The following is a 23,041-nucleotide window of genomic DNA, read 5'->3' on the forward strand; positions in this document are numbered from 1 at the left end:
AAGGAAGTTTTAGGTAACTGCTAAAGCATTTTTGTTAAATCCTTAAGCGATTGTGCTTAAAATCATAAATGTAAACTGTAAGCCACAAAGGAATGTAATATGATGAACAGGTTTAATTGGGCTTAAGCTACATAAATGTCAAATTAGCAAATTTTTGGCAAGATGCAAGTTAAGGAGAAGGTAGAACCGTTTAAATTATTTGAATGAATCGAACTCAAATAACTCAAATACATGCTGTCACTGCACTGCTAGTTATTGAAAGCCCCTATGAATTGGGGAAAAATGGCATCTCCTATAGATGCAACAATCGAACAGAAATTTCATCCGTTTGATTTTCTGTGATTTTGTGGCTTATGCTCTCACCTCGAACGAATCCACGCCGATGAACCAGTCCGGCGAGGGAACAATGCGTGTCATTAGCGAGACCAGACTGTGATTGCTGTCGACAAACACTTTTGCCTCACTGCGTCCGGCGCCCATCGGAATCGCCGGCATGCTGAACTCATCGAACACGCTGCGCTCGGCGGTGGTGGTGCCAGTGCCACCGCTGCCACCGCTGCCACCGCTGCCACCACTACCACCAGTGGGTGTGGCTGTGGATGCGGCTGTGGCGTTGAAACTAGTCGTGCCGCTGCTGATCCCACCTGATGGGGATTTGCCCGCCTGCATCTGCGACTGCAGCTGCATCTGGACCTGCTGCTGCTCGCCGGCATTGCTGTCCAGCAGATCCGTTCGTCCCGATTCCGCAAACTGTTTGACAGCCGCCGTCGCCGGTTGTCCAATGTGGTACAGTGCATAGTTGGCATTGTGGGTGCGACCTGCGGGCGAAAAAGAAGCGAAACGGTGAACGGAGCTCATCATTGGCGAGTCATTAAAATTTAATGAGCTTTTCGAAGCCAAACAGAAAGAAATGCTGAAAATTTGCAAATATTTGCAATTTAGCAGCTGGTTGTCACTTGCGCCATTCTCTGCGTTCAAGATTCAACGAGTGCTTTTCAACTGTTTCAAAATGGTGTCAACTTAAGTGGCAGATTACGTATACGCAACGGCTGCGCGTCGAATTAAAGCGACACTTTTTCAGCCAAAGTGCTGAGCGTTAAATGGTTGCCATGGGAAATGCAGCTGGGTGCGGTATGGGAAATTGGGAAAATACTTAATCGGTTGTAAAAGTGTGGTAAAATTGAGTGGAGTGGAAGTGGTGCAAGGCGACATGGGAAAAATGCACAAAAAGCTGATGGGAAGTACTTTAAATTAAGAGAAACGAGTGTCTGAACAAAGATAAGGGTAATATATAACAACTATATTTAGATGAAAGTAGAAAATAAAGCTTACTAGAAATTAGCAAATTGTTATATATTTTCCTTTTAATTTTTTTTTATTACTTTTTTCCCGTCAGCTATTTACTTTCAACTATTTTTTTTAATAAAAACTTTATCATGAAAGCGCCCCGCGTCTTTGATTAGCACCTGTATAAAGTTTTTTTTTTTCACCAGCAAACTTCCGTCTTATATTTATCTCTTTGCCTTTCGCCCAGACCGCAAGTAATTTAAAACTACTGCGCTCCAATTCGCGCTGGGCCTCAAAGTCATCTGGGTGTCACATGAAAACCCACCCAGTTGCGCAGCACCCATTGAGCAGCATGAAGCAACTATGGAGCACCACCTCGACTAGGGTCTGGGGTCTAGGGTCTAGGGTCTCCTGCAGCCGTGCAGTGGCCTTTGATGTTGCGACTGGTGGTTTCTTGTTTGCATGGTCCTTCGAGGCGGATCTCGGGAAGTCGGCCTCATCGAGTAACCTCAACAGCATCGCAACGGTTCTCCGTCGGCTCTTATTTGTCTTCAATTAACATTGCAACATGCCACTTGTGCCACTTTTTCCCCTTTGTCTGCTTTCATCTGCCATTTCATTCTGAGATATTTTTCTTTTGCGCTTTTTTATTTCGTTTCGTTTCGTTTTCCTTCCGCTTTTGCTGTGCTGCCGGCTTATTTATTAGTTTGCCCCGCTCTCTGTGGACGCATTTTTAATTTACAAGTTTTGCTGCGAGTGTAAGACGACGGACTTCTTTGACAACAGGCCGTGACGATGATGGCGACGACGACTAATGAATAAACTAAACTACAAAGCATATTTCTGCCTTTTCAACTTTGCCGCTGGCTTTCATCACAGCCGTTGCCATTTTTTCCCTCCTCTCTGGAAACTAAGTCAAATGAAATATTATTTATTCGCTGGCATAGTTTCCACCACCTGGGTGGCACTCTGGGTAATTGACAAGCTCTGTAGCCGACTCTCGGGTCACTGCTGTCAAATGGATTGGGGAAAAATGTGGCCGAAAATGGTGCGAGGGCGTCTGTTGGAGAATTTCTGAAAAGTTTCTGGCCATTTTAGCAGATTTTCCAGCATGGCGACGAGCGGAGAAATCGAGCTAATAAATTGACTCGGGGAAATTGTGTCAAACATGCCAAACAAGTTTCCATGTTTTGCTACATACAACATTTTCAATTTGCATAGATAGAAGACAAATCAATAGGTGAATAATTAGGACAACAGTAGAAACTCTGTAACTTCAAGCTACGTAAATTAAGTCTGATAAAAGTGTATATTTGTAATAAGTTAAAAATGACCTCTATGCTTAAAATGTAAAAAAGAGTGTCAAGAAACATAAGTCCATGAGAATAGATCATTATACCAATGAAGAATTCTATCTGTAAACTAACAAGAGTCTCGAAAAGCAACAGGATTTGTCTGTTCTACACACCAATAAAGGTCAGCAGACCACAGCTGTTCACCTTCAGCTGCTTTCGCTTTCCCAGACAAATCCACAAAATAGAATGGCACATGTACATACATACATATGTATATGTTTAAACCAAACGCAACGGTCAATCAATTACAGAATGGCCACAGAATAAGCATAATAAATTTGCAATTAAATGCTTAAATTGTGCAAATGGTTTCCCGATATGGTGACGCGGTTTGAGTTCCCATGTCCCCCACATCTGGGGGCGAAATTTCCGAGGCGGCCAAATAAATGGGCGCTGTAAAAACAACCATTTCTGGGTTATTGCGATGGATGGTGGGGGCGTAATTAATGCTTAATTATGCACATTAAAAGCCAAAAACAGCCACGAAGCTGCCGGAAATTACTGCCAAGCAGGACTCACGGCACGGCACGTAATATAAATGCATGCCTCGTATGCTCCATAAATTTCAGTTAGCATTCGAATGAAAAGACATTGCGCATACGCCCCGTTGGCCCAATGGCCCGTTGGCACCGCAAACTTAGGAGAATGTTTGGTCTGGCTCGATTCTCTGCGCTCTGTGTGTCTGATCATATCATAATTGAAAATCGGCAACCTTGCCCGAGAATAACAACATTGATACACAATATCTAAATAGTGCAATCTGGCTGCTGGCCAAAAGCAACTGTTATGACTCATGGTAAACATACCCTGCTCTAGCGTATTGCTTTTTAATTGGCAGAAAAATATGTGCTCCGGTCGGTCGGTATTAATATATGTATAAATCCAACCAATATGACACACATTTCATTCAATTTATGACGCACAGCTGACACACTTTTCCCACACTATCTCACCCACATGCATATACACACATACACAGGTTTTTCTGTGCGAAAAATGAATTACGATTCGTCGCGTTTTTTTTTTCTGGTCGCTTGTTTTCGTTTGGCTGGATGCTCAATTTCCTGCGATTTCCGTCACGAAAAAATTTAATTATAGGCAATAAATTTGAATTTAATAGCCGAGGCATTAAGTCGCCGCCGGCACAGGCATTGTCTCTCGCCTCGAAAAACACAGTAAAAGAACTGAGAAACTCAAATAAGAGACGGAAAGTACACATAAATAAGCCAGGAGAAGAAGGATTAACGCAGCAATATCATGGCCAGAGAGAAAAGCGGGAAAAACTGTGAGGAAAAGCCGGTGAAATGGGTGTGTCAGCGCACGTTTGCTATTTGATGGAATGCTATATGTGTGGCTACGGTTATATCCGATGCTTAAATGTTAAGCTTCGAGCAAGTCAGGCCCCACAGCTGAAATTCATCCAAGCTTAATTCTCCGCTGGGAAAATGAATAACGTTCTGCTCAAATATCCCGATGTTTGTCCGTAGTGATGGAATTAACTCAAATATACCTTAATATATTCATATATAATGATGAATAAGTTTAATTGGATGCCAGGGAGGGAACTTGATTGATATACACTCAGACCACTCGTTTTTATCTAAAATTGGCTGGATATCTGCTCTAGACAACCTATATCAATCTATAATCATCCTGCATTCAGCTGGCCGCTAATTAAAAATTCATTTTTCCCATTCCCAGCGATTGTCTGTTATTTGCCTTTCTACTCACACAGCGCACTTAATTATGTATGTCAAATTTAATTGGCTTGTCAGTCCAGGCAAATAGGTAAATCCGAAACGTCGACGGACACGCTATTAATAGATTACAGCCAAAAAAAAAAAAACAAAAAATAGAAATGAGCCACAGGAAAATGGCATAGAAACGCACACCTGGCGTATACGTAATGCATGTGCTTAATATAAATTGCTTTATACACACGCGAATATCACTTTCCGCTAAATAAATATTTGCATTTTACCTAATTTCGCCCGGCTCACATGGCGTATAACGTCTGAATTTTAAAGCAGTACAAAAGCAGCAAAAGCAGCAGAGGGAGAGCCAAAAATCTGACATTGTCAGATGTCAGAAGCTGCAGCTCCTGCCTTAAGACACATCCATGGTGGCACATACCACCCACAGTGACATTACGCATACGCCGCATATGCTGGATGCAGAATGCGGAATGCTGCACTTCTCATGCGCTCAATAAAGCCAAGGAAGTGGAATGAGCGAATGCAGCTGCAACTGCGACTGCGACTGCCTGTTAATAGTAATTTCTGTCATATTTGCCAGTGGAACTAGCAGTCACGACTCCCGATAAAATGTCAACTTGGTGTCGCCTGTGATGTGGTAACCTAAGGCACTAGCATCAACACTGAGTACGTGGGAGATTTCCAGGCTCCGGCAACCGCAGCACCCATTTTGGATCCTTAGGCAACCGCAGACACGCAGAGAATAGAATGTCCGGATAGTCGTGTGCAAGGGATTTTCTCTTACGGTGACGATAACACTTTAAATATTGTTTTCTATGAAATGCTGAATATAAATGTATAGGATAAAACCAAAATAATGGTTGAATTCTATTATACATATAGAAAACGTCCCCACTCAAGCAAACAGAAATAATTGCTAAACCGTATTATATAATATTGTATATAAAAGTGTAATATAGTTTATTACTATCAATAAAATTTCTATACCACCCTTTCTCTTGACTTGAAAATAGCAACCGCTTTTCGTACAGTGTGCGGTTTCATTGTCAGTTTTCTCGGTTGTTCTTTTAAGTTTAATGACTGCAGGGTTGAAGGATTTTTAGTTGCAGTTGCGGCTGCCTCTCAGCCTTATCTGTGTTAATTAATGTGTGCAGCTACATGTCGGGATTAGGCCAAGATGTGCCTGGCCCAGAAGCCATCAGCTGGCCAATTATGTTGGCAAACAAGAAAGCTGGCATTAAACTTGTCACTTGGCCCCATTTCCCAACGAACAAACCCATCTTCCATCCCATGACTACCTCTTCTATTGACGCCCTCACAATGAGCCGGCGAATGTTTGCGAGAGGCTCAAAGGGGATTACAAACGAAATTGACCAAAAACATAACAAGCTAACAAGATGCCTGTTGGCCTGCGTAAGGAGCTACCATCAACATCAGCATCGCCATCACAATGCCAGGATGATCAGGGCAACAAGAGTTTATAAAATCATGTGACAAATGAGGGTTGCTTAGCTTACTTAGTCGTCCTGTCATCTGTCCTCCTATTTATCTGTCTGGTCCATCTGTCATTTGTCTGCAAACACATGGTCGTTATGACGCATGCCTCACTGTGGCAAATTGCAGTGCCAATTATGTACCATTTTCCAGCTTTATCGGGATGACAATGCTCTCTTCGAAGCTAATTTTCGAAAATTCCTGTGCCTAAAAGTGTCTTAAGCTAAGTGAATGTGTTCAAAATAGCATTCGTGTTTGCTTATGACTTTTCTACTTTGGCCAAATTTGTTCGCAAACATGCATTTCAATTACTGAAATTGAACTGGGAATGATCATAAACAGGTTTGCCATTTAGATTTAAAGCTTCTTTCGTAAACACACGCATATTTATTGGAATTTTTTTAATTTAAGCAATTTCTATTAGTGCAAACTAATGAATGACTGGAAAATTGTGTACCAAATTCTGTGTGCTTGTATCAACTGAAGGGCTTACCTTCAAAATGTGCAGGCAAGTATTGATTTTACTGGTATCCCTAATACCTATTTAGACTGCTTGTTAGACTGCATACACCTAACAATTCCCTGAATTCAACACCTGGGGGTATTATCCTCCAATCTTTGCCCCTCTTAACAATTTTCGAAATGCTTTTTTCCTGTTGCCTGCTTTCCTGTTTTCCTTCGGCTGACTGAAACGGAATGTGTGTTGGGTTTTTGGCTTACTTTCTGGCTACATTCATTATAATGGCTTATTGTAGCATGAAAAGTGTGTCAGTCATGTTAGGTTGCAATAGCGAAATACGAAGAGGAGCAACAGGAGGGCAGGGTGAAACTGGGAGAGGAAAAATCGGCAAGAAGGAGGAGCCCAATGATTGTGGACTGAATGCATTGTCCTTTGTTTGCACTGCACTAAGCAAACACAAAAGCCAGGCATTACCCACGCTAGCACACACATTGACAGAAGCACATCCTTTATACACTCACACACACATACCACACCCACTCACATAAGGCCACAGGAGCATGCAAGGACACTCTCCGAATGACACACAAATTGATGAGCATCGCGTGCGCCGAGCCTTTTGTTATTTTTTTTTTTGCTTCCTTTTCTTTTGTACTTGCCACAGTTTTTGATTGATTTCTTGCGGCAAGTCAGCGACATTTCACCACTCACTCATGCCCAACCACCCACTCTTCCGCCCCATTTCCACCCAACTCCACCTTTTCCGCTACTCGGCTCGTAAAGCTGCTAAATAAAACAAGCCACATTCATAAAAACAAACTGAAATGGTACGCACATGCACAGACACTTGAAGTCCCGCATTTAACTGGAAATTTCTGTTGTCGTCAATACATTTGTTGCATTCGAATAATTGAACAAAATAATAAAACCAATAGCGAAGAGCTATCATCAGACTGCCGGGGCAAAGAACATGAAGATTTTGTTGCCAATTTAATGTTGCTACGGTGAAATTGAGTAAAACAAAATGAGTTCGACATTTATTTCAAGAAAATCAGATTGAAGGAGATTAAAGACGTGAGTCGGATTTAATTGGAACACTTAATTTTCAATCTTTTGTTAACAATTCTATGTCTGAGTATTAATAAAGCCCTGTGATTAATAACTCTAAGCTGATTCTGTAGCTAAAGAAACTTAACATGATTAAACTAAATTTTACAACATTCCACTGTAGAACTTTCTACTTATTTAACAACTTTCCATTCGTTGATTAGAGTGGATTGTGTTTTCCAACTAGAAAGAAGAAAACAAATGCAGAAAGCAACAGTTTCCAACCCACAAGGCCACTGAACTTGCTGTGTGGGAATAACATAGTTGATTAATAAACACCAGGGAACTCATATCTGTGCAAATAGCAAACGCAAAAATGCTGTTTTGCAATCCAATACAAATTGTAAAAGCTGAGTGGCTCCGCTCCAGACGTAAAACCATTTGATCCTGCACCGAATGCAATTTGCCCTTTACACTTTTCCATTTCTCGTACAGCGACAAAGTGAAAATTAATTAGCAGTTGAACCCCTGCACAAATCCAAAACAAGCAACAACGATGAACAACAAGCGAAAGCCAATCAATAAGTCAAACGGCAAGCTTTGCCCATTAAATATGCAATTAGGAAAGTGGGAATATACGGGGGATATCATGGCGTATACGTTCTGGTGCCCCGGCACAACTTTAATTAGCAACTATATTTAATTAATAAATTTATTTAGGGCCACTCACATGCACGCGCACAGCCACACACACACACACACAAGCGTATAAAACAATTCTAGTATTGTTCCAGCTTAAAATGCAATTGCAATTAAAGAGCAAAGTTCAACAAAATACTCGTGCATTATGCACAACCACAAACGAGCAAATAACGCTCCCCAGTCGCATGTGAGTGTGTGTGCGTTAGCTGGTTTGCCGCATCTGTGTGCGTGCGAGTGCCTGTGTATGTGTGTGTTTGTATGTTGTACGTTGTATGTTGTGTGTTCGTTGTGCTCTGCGCATTGCCGCGCATAAATAAACAACGCAAATTTGCAAATATAATGCACATGAAATTTACAAAATGGCTGCAGAAGCGGGAGTCTCACGTCTGTGTGGGTGTATGTGTTTGTGTGTGTGTTAGTGGGTGGGTGGGCGTAAACTTTTGGACGCGCCAACAAGTTTACACAACAAAATGGCGGCACCCATACAGGCAAACGCACCCACACAGGAGTGCAATGCAAGCAGCAACTAAAAAATATATATATAGAAAGTAACAAACTTTTTTTTTCGGTAAACGCAATGTTTATTGAGCTTACAAAGTTTTCCAAAAGCCCCCCCACAATCCCCGTCTGTCATCTTGAGGTGAAACGATTGGGAACAGAGATTGTGTGTTTTCGGGAAAAAGGGTTTTTCTTAGACGCACAAAGGGAATTACCTTTTTGTTCAGTTAGCGGTTTCGGAAATTACAACATATACGTTGATTAGCTAAAAGTTTAAATTTATATCTTATATATATAAATATATCTGCTTAATTTATGCACAAAACATTCAAAAAATCTTTACTGATGTCTTTCTCTACCTGTAGGTTTCTTATAACTTACGTTTTTTTTTCATTTTTAATAAATAAAGTAGATTGTAACTGGCTTAAGATGGGCTTTAGATCTTGGTTATATATGTGAATGTAATTACTATTTATTATGTTTTTAATAATAATTTAGGAAAGGTTCTTAAGCAAGCCAGCTTAGGGCCGTTTATTAAAACAATACCCACGTGTGTGTGCTCCTTGTCAACCATCAATGTTGACAAGGCTCTCGAGGACTGAAGCAGCGACGTGAAAAGAATACTGTTTGGTTTGTTTGTTTATTAGTGGAATTTTTAATCAAAGTTGCTAAAGTTGTAGGTAGACATTCAACCTGAAGTTGGAAAGTATCTTGGCTCTTTTTTTTTTTGCGCTGTGTTATTTCTGTTTTCCACTCGTAATCAGGCGCCCGCTTGGCTTGTCTTTTGCTTTCTGCCTTTTCTCTGCACAACCCACTGCCTTCAGCTTTCTCCTCCCGCAATGTTTATGTAATTCCTTTGGCAGTTTTGTTGGCTAAACTCTTGAAACTTTGCTGCCATGTAAACTGTCAGCGTCTGCACACACACACACACACACACACAAGAAAATAGACACACACATGCGTACACAGGAGCGCTTATCGCACTAAAGTCTAAACTTTTGTTTACACGTTGCGCCCTCGAGACACGCACAGAAAAAAAAGTAAAAAAAAAAAAATTACAAAACACAAAAGCCAAGCTTACCTACGAAAAGTGCCCTTAAGCTGCAGTATGGTTTTCATATTTTGCCAAAGTAAAGCTGCATGTATTTATTACCTTTTGTAAAATTAAATCTGAAAAGTTCGAAATTCGGTTTTTTCTTTAATACCTTAAACACATATTTCATATTCCTCGACGCCTTGATTGTCTTTTAATTAAAAGTTCGATAAAATTGCGATGAAATTGCTCTCGATTTGCATATTTATCAATGCATCGATGCGAGTGAAATATTACGCATACGCCCTATATGCCACCGAAATGAAAAAGGGGGCCATGCGAAACGAGAAAACGGACTTGTAGCCAAGCAAATACACATGTACGATTCGTGACTTACTTGTGCAATATTTTCCTCGAAATATTTACATTTTTAGCATATTTATGCACTGCCAGACAACAACAACAACCGAAACAACAACATCCCAGGCAGCTGAAATTTCCGACTTTGTTGTTATTTACTAGACCGAACAGCCATTGGCAATGCAAACAGAATCCTAGACATGCCAAAGGACGAAACAGGTGGACACAAGCAGTTACCTTTACCACCCCAAGACCTCCTGGCCATTTTTATTTCATTTCTATTTGATTCTACTATTTTGTAAAACATTTACAACTGTGTTAAACTGGCAAATGGAAATACTTGCCATACTTCATAAACTATTTTTTAAGGCAAATGCTTGACCAGAGGCAAGTTGAGGTTGAGGCCGCACAAAAGTTGCACCAATAGTGGGCCCCAAGCAAGAAGATCAGAAATAAATATAAATACAAAACGGCAGCGCCAACAAAAACAGTACAAACAACCAGCCACAAGCTGCAAAGACCACAACAAAAAAAATAGACAAAAAAAACTGGGAAAACAGCAACAGAATTCAATTTCCAATAACGAAAAAAATGAAAGAGAAACAGCATCAACAATATGGTAGGCAAAAACCACAAACGGATGGGTGCAAGAGGAAATGAACACACCCAAAGTCGTTACTAAAATACCCTTTGAATCTGAGGTATTCGTTCTGGAAAATATAAAAAAAAAATTAATCCATCAGTGCTAAAAATATATTACCAAAGCTCTCCAGTTACTGCTATTAGCTACATTACGAATTACGCATACAACAATGTAAATGTTATATTTACATATATGCCTATTTATATGTTATAAATAGCCAAAAAAGTAAAATATATAGAACAGTTGACACAAACACCCCACTCACTTCATCTGAAGCTAGCGTTTCGCAGAATTGAATTCTCATCTATAAATATTACTCATCCAATCTTCAGCGCCTTTGCCTTCTGAGGTGCAGGAGCACAATTCACCAAGCAAAGTTGGCCACGAAACATCACTTCATCAGCAGCAGCAACAGCAGCGGCAGGCTTTGAGGAAGCTTATCTAAGCCTTCAGCCACAACTTGGCCCAAACACAAAGAGCTGGGCCACAACATATGCCGCACACCTGCAAGTAGGTCACAATAGCCGAACATCCTGCCAGGATGCCACCCTCACCTCTACGCCATTGTTGTGCATGCGATTTTGGGTTTTATTTTGTGTGCGCAGCTTGTTGAAATATTTTTGTAACAAGCTGGTACAGAAACCCAGCCAAAAGACAAACAACGAATTCCATGGAGCCAGAAATAAAAGTTTCCGAAAAACCCGAAAGCCAACCAAAAGCAAATATGTTGCGGCAATTAATTTTAATTAATTTTATGTTTTTTCGCAAAAAATACAAAAACAAAAAAACCAAATCCCTCTATCGATTGCGCAACGCCCCAGTTGTTCCAAGAATTTATTGCAAGGATTGTTAATTTCGCTGCGACTTCGACTTCGATGAGGGCAAGGAAAAGGACTCCTTAAGTAACCGCAAACTGTGGACTTAGGCAGCCTTTAAAGTGAAATGGAAAGCGCACAAGCTGGAGGCGGAGGCCATTAACCCAAAAAGAAGGGAACATGCCAAGGCTGGGATATCGATGTCCTTTCCGGCTAATGTGTCCCGGAAAAGGGGTGGCGGGTGGGTGGTTGGTTGGTTGGTATTGGAGCCTCACTTAGGCATCGTTTAGCGATAAAGGCGACATTTTTGGACAAAGGGCGGGGCCCATAAACTTTAAACTGTAACGGGTCGACTGTAAATTGTGCAAAACTCACTCGCAAAAACAGCAGATAGTCTCCATTTCGTTTCGGCTGCTGAAAACATATTCTTTGTTTTTATCCTGCGCTGCTTTTGCAGCCGAGAGTGAAAAATCGTTAACCTAATTTTCCTGGTACCCAGCTTCTGGATCCTTTTGTCCTCCCTTTCCCCACCCCCCCCCCCCTTCCCCCAAAATTGTTGTTTTCCCTCAAAGCTCTCTTGCCGCCTCCATAAATTTTCTTTATCTTTATGACTTGTTTTGCTTGCCGCTCTGCGTTTCCCCAACTCTCTTTTGCCGATTCCAGCTTATGTATATATACATATATATATATATATTTGTGCCATTTTGCTTGCGTTCTGAGCCGCGAGTGTTAAATAAAGCGCGTTAGGCTTTACAAAAATAGGGACTCAAACAAAGGAACCCACTGAAAATTAGCTCGGGAGTATGTTTCGGCTTCTTTGGTTTTTGTCAGATTTTTCCATGTTTTTGTCTAATTTTTATGGCCCCTCATTCGTGTGTTGAAAAAGTAGAGATACAACTTTCGAACAAAAGACTTTGTGGCTGTCAATTTGGCTTCTGTGGGACAGTCGGTAGATAAAGTCAGCTGAGATAGTTGAAGTTTGATGTTGTATTAAACAAATATTTGTATTAGTATTAGTATCAACGGTTAGTTACTGCTATGTATCACAAAACTGCCAGACATGACTAAGCTCATATAAAATGATTAAGATTTGGTATTCAAATACTCTCAAACGGTTGCTTAAATAGAGCAGAAGTGGCGACAGCATTTAGCCAGCTGCAAGTGATGCTAAATTCGGCTCATAGCGGACGCGACTGTAAAACATGTAAAACTCATTTGGCCGAATTGGGTTAATTGCATGAGCAGCTACTAGCGGCACTTAATAAGCCCCATCGATGCACAAGTGACACGAATATGTGATGAATGTGCGAATGCAATATACTCCGGCTGGCACTGCAAATGCAATTATGCAGTGAGGCCTGTGTAGCAATTATACCCCTTACTAGCAGAGTAAGAGGGTATGCTAGATTCAATGAAAAGTATGTAACAGGTAGAACGAAGAAAAGGACTATAAGGACTAAAGCATAAACTTTCTGAATGAAACAATCCCCGCTTTGCCTCTTCACTGTCTGAGTAACGGGTATCTTATAGTCTTAACCACATTTCTCCTGCTTTTTCAATCGAATTATAATGACATTACCAAGCAATTTGTAAGGAAATCGCTCGAAAGCTGATTAACATTATATACTTATATCGGATCGACCGGGTCAACTGGCTGCAAGTCAAAAAATTGTTTAATTATGCATCGCCGGAAACGTAATGCAAGCATCATAAGCGCGCAGACACCAGGGCGTATGCGTTATGCATTTTATCGAATTGTTGCGGCTGCAGTGGAAATTTAATTAGCGCTCCTGACCCCGCTAATTGAGCGCCCAAGGGCCTGCGAAAGTCTGCGCTATAATCTTGGTCCGAAATGTAATCAAATTTATGGGCAGCAATTGGCAGGACGCCAATAAAAGCGGAAACGTAAGGCGGCCCCATAAACAAAGCCATAACAAAAAGGCAAGAAAGTGCCAAAGCCAAAGCCAAAGCAATATGCAAATGAATAAAACGCGTCGTCTGTCAAATGGCCAACAGTTGGCAGCCAGCTTTTCACCCATAAACAAGCCAACAATGGAATTTCTTTGAAGAAATTTTCAATTAAATACGCAAAAAGGAGTCAAAGCCGAAGAGGAAAATTAGGAATTAATTAAGACAACAGCCCAGGCAAGCGACGCTCGGTAGTCAGGGTATAATTTCAAGCGGAAACCCGCCAAACAAACACAACTAACAAACGCCTTGGGTCAGGACCAGGAACAGGACCAGGATGCCGGAAAAGCGGGAACGGATGGGAAACGGAGAAAACCCAGAAAGAGATGGCGGCTGAAAATTTATTTGTGCGTTGATTGCGCGCAAATGATGATCATTTAATTAAGCACGCAACGAAGAGCACAACTAGTCGGGGGTTTTTTGAGGAGGTGCACGGAGAAGCGGGAAAAGCTAGGGAAAACCCCGCCGAGTTTGCCGGATGTGGCTGGCCAGTTCAAACTGTTTGTGTTTTGCATTTCCCTGGCATTTTGTGGCCTACTACCCCCGCGTCAGGACTTTTCGCGTTCCTGCGATATTATTAAATTCTTTTTGCGGCCTGGTCTTCTTCCACTTTGATTGGTTTACTTAACGGCCTTTGTCTGCTGCCATCAAATATTCTTTCTTCTTTCATGGGACTTTGATTTGAAATTTAAATTTTGCGGCTACTTCACAGGTCTAAGACTGTAATCCCCGTGTTGGAGTGGGCATTTTAGATTTTTGGAGACATCTGAATATTTATTTTTAATTAAAAACGAATTGTGTGCAAATTATTTGAGTTTCGAGCAATTACAGAAGTTGGATGAAAACTCAAACTTCGACTCATTTAAGAGAAGAATTAATTAATTGTATGAATTTGATTTCAGAAGTTTGTGTTGCTCATTTAAAAGATTTTAATAAAACTTTGTTGTGCAATCAATAAGATGCACTAGCCATTATTGCTTTAATACTTCAACGGAAAATAGAACTCTTTGACAGGCGAACGTTTTTTAATTAAAATCTAACTTGCCTTTTGACAAAGTACCAGTTTCAACAAAAATATACTTACCAATTTTATGTGCGCACATTTTTTGCTTAGTGCCCTGCAGATTTATGCGATAAAATGAAATTCCAGCATATTTTATCACAACAAACTTTTTCTCTGACATATTTCATTTATTGAAGCATGTACGATGGTCGTAAAAAGCAAGTGGAATTTATACCACTTCTCCAACCCTATTTGTTCCTCTATTTTAGCCAATCGACCCTATGGCTCACTAACTGAGCGGTAACCAGTTTTTTTTTTTTCTGCATCTATTGTATTTCGCCAGTGCTATCAACTAAAGCGCGCTCCTGGGATTTTGCCAATACCGCATTTTCCAGTCATATATAACGAGGAGCTCATTTAAGTTCTGGAAACCCTATACTCCGGTTCACCCACACCGCTACCACCAGCTCCTGATCCATTTCCCAGACAAGGCTGCGGCAATTTGTGCACAGACACAGCTACACATAACAAACACATAAGCAGTTATAGGAGAGACATTAATACCAAATGAAAATTGAAATTATGTCTATACACTCGACAAAGTTTTACGGCAGACAGAGAGAAGTTAAGCGGGGGAATAGATTCCAAACTGCCGCTGGTTTATGCAGAGTCGATATCTTGATAATTTCGTATGAAGCAGCATTTCAAAAATAATTATTCTATGTTAAACGGAAATCTTTCTTCGTTCATACAAAGCTGATTTATAAACTCGAAATCAATTTGAGGGCGTCTCAATCATTTTTTTAATAAAAAAAAAAACTTAAGACACTTATTTTATTCATTACGTTGTGATTTTAATAATTTAGTTTCGAAAGTATGTAAAACCATTTTTACACCATGTTACAGCATTGAATTGCTAGTTCGAGTTATTTAACGCATAAACGTGGCGTATGTCGAGTTTTGTGCGTTTTGTGTCTGTTTGGATCGACGCGCACAAACAGTTATTTCTGCTCCTGGAGGGCGTGTTCACACACACACTCGCATACCTCCCACTTGCCACCCCCGAGAAGCACAGACACACATACACACACCCATACACCCCCAACCACCCACACCCATAATCAATGATAATCCGGTGGCGTATTATAACCGCATTAACAGTTAGGCACGTCCAACACAATTCGTTACGTTTCGATAGATTTTCGTGTTTATTTCAGATAACAGCCGGAATATAATTGTATACAATTGATGATGCTGCATTCGATTCGGGTTAGGAATTCAATTGCAACCAGTATCGGTTTTATTTTTGCGGATTTACTGAACAACCCCAGCGCGCACTGGGTATTGAAATCGACGAGCCGTTAGCCATAAAATCTTCATTATTTTTGGCCACAGATACGCAATGCGGTTGTTAAAAGTTGAACAAAGTGTCATCGGACTGGGAAAAAGCACGGCCGCCATTGAGGAACATCGAATTATAGAGAGAAATTGTGGTGTTCTGACCACAAAATCAATCAAAAAGTGAATGAAAGGTCATTATGGAAAAGCGCAGACAGCCACAAGATAAACGACATTTTAAAAGTCCACCAGACCGCACACATCTGTGATCGAGTGTTCAATCCAAAGGCAGGCAAAACAATTGATTAATTTTAAATTGAGCTTGAAAAATGCACATCATCAATTGTGGGCACAAAAGCTGAACTGTGATTGAATATGGCTTTGAAAGGACAAGTTGGTTTCAAAGGAATATCGCAAACCAATTTTTTTGTTCGAAATTCGATGGGAATGTGGAGTGCTAAATTCCAGTTAGCTCTTTCCTATTATAGCATAAATTCTCTAATAGATTTTCCCTTAATTCCCGTTTAATTGCCATTTAGTACGACCATAGGCTATTAAATCGCCAATAATGTTATTTGCCTTGGTCCCTTGAACCATACGTAAAAAGTTGCAGCCAAATTTTGCACCCCACAACTAGAAATCCCCCCAAAAATGGAAAACTATTTTCCGCTAAAATTTGATTATACCGCCGTTTCCGGGGCAACTGCATTAGAGCATAAATCCATGTCAAGTCGACGTCAAATTCAATTAGCTGACATAATTCTATTTGGGGACGCTGACAGATGGCAAACGGCAAACTGTAACCCGAAATGGGGATTTTCCCTCTGGCTAAATGTACGTAGCTCCCTCTGCGAAAGTTGTCAACATGGTGAATGGAGGATGGGGCAGTGCATAGAAGGCTAGATAGCTGCAAAGCGAAGTCATAAATTTTGAAAATGGCAACGGCACGTGGAAATTAAGTGATGAATACTTTAGGGCGCATAAACTTGCTGCCACAAAGTGCGAGAGCGCCAGACAGAGAGAGGTATACACATACGTCTATATATATAAATATATATTTATACATATGTATATGTATATATATGTATGTATGCGAGAGCGCCAGACAGAGAGAGGTATACACATACGTCTATATATATAAATATATATTTATACATATGTATGTATATATGAGGGGTAGCTAAGTCGATTTAGGTCGCCAAGCCTGGCCATATAAAATGTAAAATTGCTGGAGCGCAACGCATCCACAACGCGCCCAGCTCTCGACAGGAATATTGAAAAATATGGCAGGCGGTGAAAAATTTTGCAAAATATTTTGCAGCCACTAACCGTCCTCCTTTCAGGACACCAGCCCACGACCAGCCATATATCACAGTGATGCTTCGATGCGTGGCCAACGTGGCGTAAACCTTTTGGGCACTATTAACCGACCGCTGGGGCCAACGGGCTCCACGTACACGGTTCACTTACCGCCCCCCTCGTACCGCTCGCAAAAATATGTGCTAATCCAATTATTATCAATTCAGTGACGGGACCAGGGCTGCAAAACTCGCCATCGGGCAACGGATGCAGTCCTAATAGCGTTATAAATAAACAGGATTCGAAGCCCCAACTCGAGTCCTGGGCAGCTAAAGGATAGCGCAGGATATTCTTACCTGGAATGGGAACGAACAAAAGCGAATTAGTGAATATTTTACAGGGAGGAAATGTAAAATAAATTATTAGATATTGTTTTCAAATATTTAAACAACAAGAAGAGGACTAACAAGTATGGATGTCAAATAAGTTTTTCTTTGTAAAACTATGAGTATCTAACCGAGCTTAAATTTCTGATCATCGCTGTGCGCTGCTAACATTTCCAACTTTCAAATTCCTTTCCCTCGAAAAATGTTCTCACTGCATAAAAATAAGCTGATTATAACTTTTGGAAATCCGCACAACAACGGTTATCAATAACCTTCTGCATAACTCTTTGCATAACCTACATCAAAGTTGAGCATTATCCATTAGGAGAGCTCATTAAAAATGCACAAGTCAGATAAGTAAGGTGACCTAAGCTCGAATCAAAGTCAAGTGCGCGTTGGCCTTAAATTTTTAAAACAAATAACAATATTTGCCACATTGCCTAAAGGAGGCTGCCGAAATGCCAAGGCAAACAAACAGGGATGGTGGGGGTCTGAAAATTATCTGGGGAGCATCAGAGTTGCCAAAAGGTTATTTTTTTAAGGGCTTCATTCTCACTGATTGTGAAATCGATAAAGTAAATCGCTGAAGCGATAACATAATAAATTCTGCGTTTCACGCTCAACTACACCACACTGATACTGTGCTGTTGTTACGAGAAAGGTGCTGCTGATATTTATATACCTATCACAGTTCCTCGAAAGGGTGCCACATAAATATTTATGATCTCCAATTGTGGAGCAAGGTGGAGTAGGTCTACAGTGCAACAATCAATTCAGCTGCCTACTTTATTTGTTTGTTTGTTTTCATGTTGTGCACATAATTCAATGGAGCCGTACACCATCCACTCGCTTCGATAACAATAAGAGCAACCCTTTTAGGCCTTTTTTTTCGTATTGTTGTTCTGTGTGTCTAACCCTCAAGGAACTTCCGCACTCAAAAGTTGGCCACAAACAAGAGGAGCCGGCGGAAAAAAAGGTTGGAAAAGCGAAATGGCATATGATGCTCGGGGATTGTGTGCGATGGATGTAAGTGGTTCACGTGTCAGAGATGCCAGACTGTACCTTGTAAATCTGTCACTGATTCGATTAATCGATATATGCCGATAAAATTGTAAAGCTCAGAAGTACTGGATTTTGTGCCTTGTATGTGCAATAAAATTATATTATCAGTTTATTGTCATTTATAAATGGCAAAAACGCAAAAGTTTCCGTATCTAAACCCCTTTAAATGTTACATCTCTGCTGATTTTTTTTTTTCAGAAAGCAAAAAACTTTTCAATTCTCAATTCCCTTTGGCATAACTGTACTCTCATATCTGCTGATTTGACATTTATTTTGCTGCCTCGGTTAGTGACAGCAAAAACCTTGCGCATTGGTTGCCTGAAAAAATTATGAGTGGCATTAAAATTTGATGACTCTGTGCCGTTCCCTTAGGAAATTTTTGCCCTTCGGCATTAGTTGGCTTTTCATTTCTGGTTTTGTGAGGAAGGCAAAGATTTTCAAGGCATTCAATTGTCGGCAACAAATCAAGAGGGTCGACGACCCCCATCAATGCCAATTTAACCATAAAACGCAGGCAACCAAGGAATGCAGTTTAAACAATGAACGACTTGGCATTGTCCTTAAGATTCCTTTAAACAATTACGAAGAAGAAAAAATTATAATAGCAGACAATGGAAAAGTGCAGCTTTATAGACAAGTTCTTTTTTTTAACGAGTTTACACTGAGCACTTTAATTGAATATATTGTATTAAAAATATTTTTAAAGCTATCTTATTGAATAACTCTTTCATCTTGATTTTTAGAAAATATTTACTTCAGCTTTCTTTTCGTTTCTCGGGGTCAGACTGCTCACTTAATTGCTGTCCAAAAGCTGAACTGAAACGGTCCTTTTCCCTTTCCAAATTTCACAAACAGCTCGAACATATTTCAAAAGTCAGAAGGGAGGGGGGGGGGGCCAAAGGATATATAAACAGGACAGTCCGGCAGCCTTAGTGAAAGTGTTTTTTCTTTGCCTCACTTGGCTGCAGCGCAGAAGTGGCACATAAATTTTTATTTAAAGAACAACAACAATAAGGCGAGTTTATTACACGTTCAGTGGGGTTAACCTCCGGTTAAGTCGACGTTAATTGAAAGTTAGTGCGGCGTTTTTATTTACACTTTCGGACTGGACCGTACAAAAGCGTCTGCATTGGACTGTTAATTAAGTTAAATGTTCTCAAAAATTATGCAGCTCGAGAACTTAGTTAAAGGTATTAAGCCAAAGTTACTGCCAGTCTGGCAACTAACTTTGGGCGCAACTTTCTGACCCTGACAATAATTTACACTTACGCAAAAGTTGGCGAAACTCTCTGCCCATGCCCAACCTACCAATAAGTCGTTGCGGTCGGTTAACGCGACAATAAAAAACACTTTAAAAAATGTGCCCATTGTTCTGGGGTACGAGGAATGGTCTATGTGGGTATTAGGGTTTAGGGGTATGGGTTTTGTGAAGAAGAAAGAAACTTTTAATAAAAAGCAGCAACATTTTGGGGTTGCTTTTTGGGTCCTTGGAGGTGGGGCGAGCATCGTCAAGTGAAAGTGCCCGAAACTTGGGCGTGGAAATTGCAATTTCTTCTGGGTTTATTTTTTTTCAGGGCGTGGCGCATTGAGGCATAAATAACAGCAACATTATTCACACCGAAACGACAACAACAACAGCAGCAGCAGCAGCAGTAGAAGCGACCGCAGCGGGGAAATGAGAATAGAGACTAGAGAAAGTGCCCCCCGTAGGATGCTAGGATTTTCTTGTTGTTATTGTCTTCGGCTACTAAGCAAACTCGGGCGTAGAAAGCCAAGTTGAGAGCAAGTTTGTCTGCCAGGCAATACTCGACTCGTACCATGCCATCCCGGACAGCAGCAGCAGCCAAAGTTTATATTTGGTTTATTTACGCTTAGCCAAGTTTTTTTTTCCCCCTATTTTGTTTTTATTTGTTACTTATTCTACAGTTTTTGGAGGGCCAGAGTGAGCCGGGGGGGTTTGAGTACATTTTTTAACGCTTTAGCAAATTTTCTGGCGCTTCCAAGTTGTTTTACGTGTATTTCGTGTCTGTTTTATTGGACCAAACTTTTGTCTCGCGCTTTTTAAACATGCAAAACTGAGTTCTTAATCCCCCTCAGAGTTTTTGCGTAACGCAAATTAACAGCAACACAGGTTAGCCAAATATTCGGAGTTTCTAATACAAGCAATACCCAATTGCTTTTTTGCTCATGATAAAAGCATTGTTATTACCTTTTTAAAAAAAAGAAAATACATCATATCTTCAAATTGCTAACCTATTTTTGACACAACCCCAAGATTGTTTACTTTACTCAACCATAACTGCCGTATTAAAAACCAATCCCCCTATTTGAACAACCCCAAATCATTTTCCTAGCCCCTGGTATAAAATCTCACCCTCGACGAAACTCTAATTAGGTTAAGGTAGATATATTCGGTAATCTTTCACAGAGGCTTATTTTTATTTCAAGAAGCTTACGGTTCATATTTAATTTTCCACCAAGAAATTGTGTTTCGTATTTTTGGTTTTTGGGGGGCTTTGAAGTTCTTTGGGTTCAGTTCAGTTCAGTTTCTTGGGTTGTTTGTTGTTGTGCCGCCGCATTTATTAACACTTGAAGGTTTTTTCTCGCGACAGATTGCCTGCAGTGCCTCTCCTCCCTCCCCCCTTTGGGAAAATTGACCCCCTTGGTTGTTTTTCTTTGCGAACGTTGTTTACCATTTTCCGCAGACTGACACCCACCCGGCTGGGTCGTTGTTCCTTGTTATTTTCCCGCTTGACGCGTTCAGTCCCCTCATTTTCCTCTTTGCCGGCTCATTTCGAATGCATCGGCAAGTGGTTAATTTAGCCATGGGCTATCGTATCCCGGCTATCGGTCATCCGAGCGCCTGAAGAAAATCTCATTGAGTTTATCTCATTACACGCCTGATTGACCATAAAAATTGGATCATCTATCGAAATAAAAAAGTTGTCTAAGAAGCCACAGCTTTGATCTTTCCTCCACATCCGCATATTCTCCAACTTTACTGTGCAGCCATTAACTTGCCGCAAAACAAAAATATGGCCTCTCCCCAGGGTGCAATCCTTATAAATTGCTTCCAACATCTAGGAAATGCTTCTTCTTCATTGGTCTTCACCACTCCGCCATCGTCTTCCGTTCATGAAATTGCTTAATTAAATGAGTTTTATGTCCTATTGACAGTCGCTCAAACGGAATGCGAGAAAATTTATGCGGACTTGTCACGTAGCCGACAATTTGTCTCAATCATAATTTTCCCCTATCTTAATATTTGTTTCCTTTTCTTTTTCGAATTCTCGGGTTCGGTTCGTTCTGTCGGTGTCCTTAATTAAGGCCTCGGGTGTGTTGTCGGTTGGCCAGGGGAAAAGATACAATCTAAAGGATAACAATACACGCGTGATGTCCTGTCAGACGAAACAGATAAATGTCACACGTGGCCTTTGAAAGCGTTAGCAATGAATGGAATAAAATGGTATAACTTATGTGACATGGATAACTCAAATACTTTTTCACCGAAAGCAATAGATTGAGTAAAACATTAACGTACATCAAAATAAAGTCGATAAACAGGCACCTTTTATATCACGTATAAATCATCCTACCTGTTTTTTTTTTTTTTGTTTGCCAAACAATTTACATTCAATTTTATCGCAGGCTTTCTAATTTCACATCGTCATGCTTGCCACATTCCCAGTTTAATGATTTTAAAGTTCAACCCCGCGACCTAAAATGCCTACTTTTCAGTGATATAAATCACAAAATGCGTCTATAATTTGTTCACATTCTCCAGGGGGAAACGTAACGCCAGACTTTTGCAGCTGGCGGGAAAAGCCCGTGAAAGAAAGCCTCAAAAGAAAACTCAGACGCACAACAAGAAAAGTAAAACACTCCCGGGCCCACCATCACAAACAAAAATGCCGCCCACCTATGAAATGGCGCACCCACGAATCGCAGCACATTACGCAGACATAAATACAGACAAACAAAGTTTTGTGCGACGCGTTTCCGATTTCGGTGCTGTTTTCCGGTGGCGGCGGGAAAATGGGAAAAGGGGCACGCATGTTGTCTGCCGCTTGTCTGGAAAGAGACAACTCTGTTTGGAAAAACTGCGCAGGGTTCAGCCACCTGGCAGAAAAGATTTATGTAGACCAAAAAAGGTGTGTGTGTATGTGTGTGTTTGTGTTTGTGTGCGTCTTAAAGCTGCAGGTAAATGGGGGGAAAATTTACGAGCCAGACGGGAAACCCTTTTGCAACAGAGGAAGTCCCTTTTCCCGCTCACTCTCGGCATAATTAGGCTGCCATTAGCAGTTGGGTGGCACACAGACACACAGACATTCATACATAACTCTCGTTGTGGCAAGCAAGAAGTAACCGCAAGGTACTTTTTCAAAAATCTCCCTGTTTGCACAGACCATAAATTTGTGTTGAAGGGTTTTGTGATCATATCGCTTACACATTTCCATGCAAATGCATTATTAATGAGGCGGATTTCTTTTGGGGGCGCCACTGATTTATGTGGCACACTTAATTAGGATCTCGATTTGCTGTCCCAATTTGCGTTGCCTACTTTCCAGCGTCGCGC

General features: G+C 40.7%; 1 protein-coding gene across 2 annotated transcripts in view; it reads right to left on the reverse strand.

Annotated features, from left to right (window-relative positions):
- Nucleotides 1-23,041, reverse strand: part of mspo (M-spondin) — a 42,227-nt gene that overhangs the window by 12,394 nt on the left and 6,792 nt on the right. For both annotated transcript variants that reach the window (NM_001299498.1, NM_166063.2), the window contains exon 2: nucleotides 364-818. In NM_001299498.1, coding sequence (NP_001286427.1) covers nucleotides 364-818 — 455 coding nt within the window. The remainder of the gene's footprint in view (nucleotides 1-363; nucleotides 819-23,041) is intronic.

This window comes from Drosophila melanogaster, chromosome 2R (genome assembly GCF_000001215.4).
Source record: "Drosophila melanogaster chromosome 2R".
Taxonomy (NCBI): domain Eukaryota; kingdom Metazoa; phylum Arthropoda; class Insecta; order Diptera; family Drosophilidae; genus Drosophila; species Drosophila melanogaster.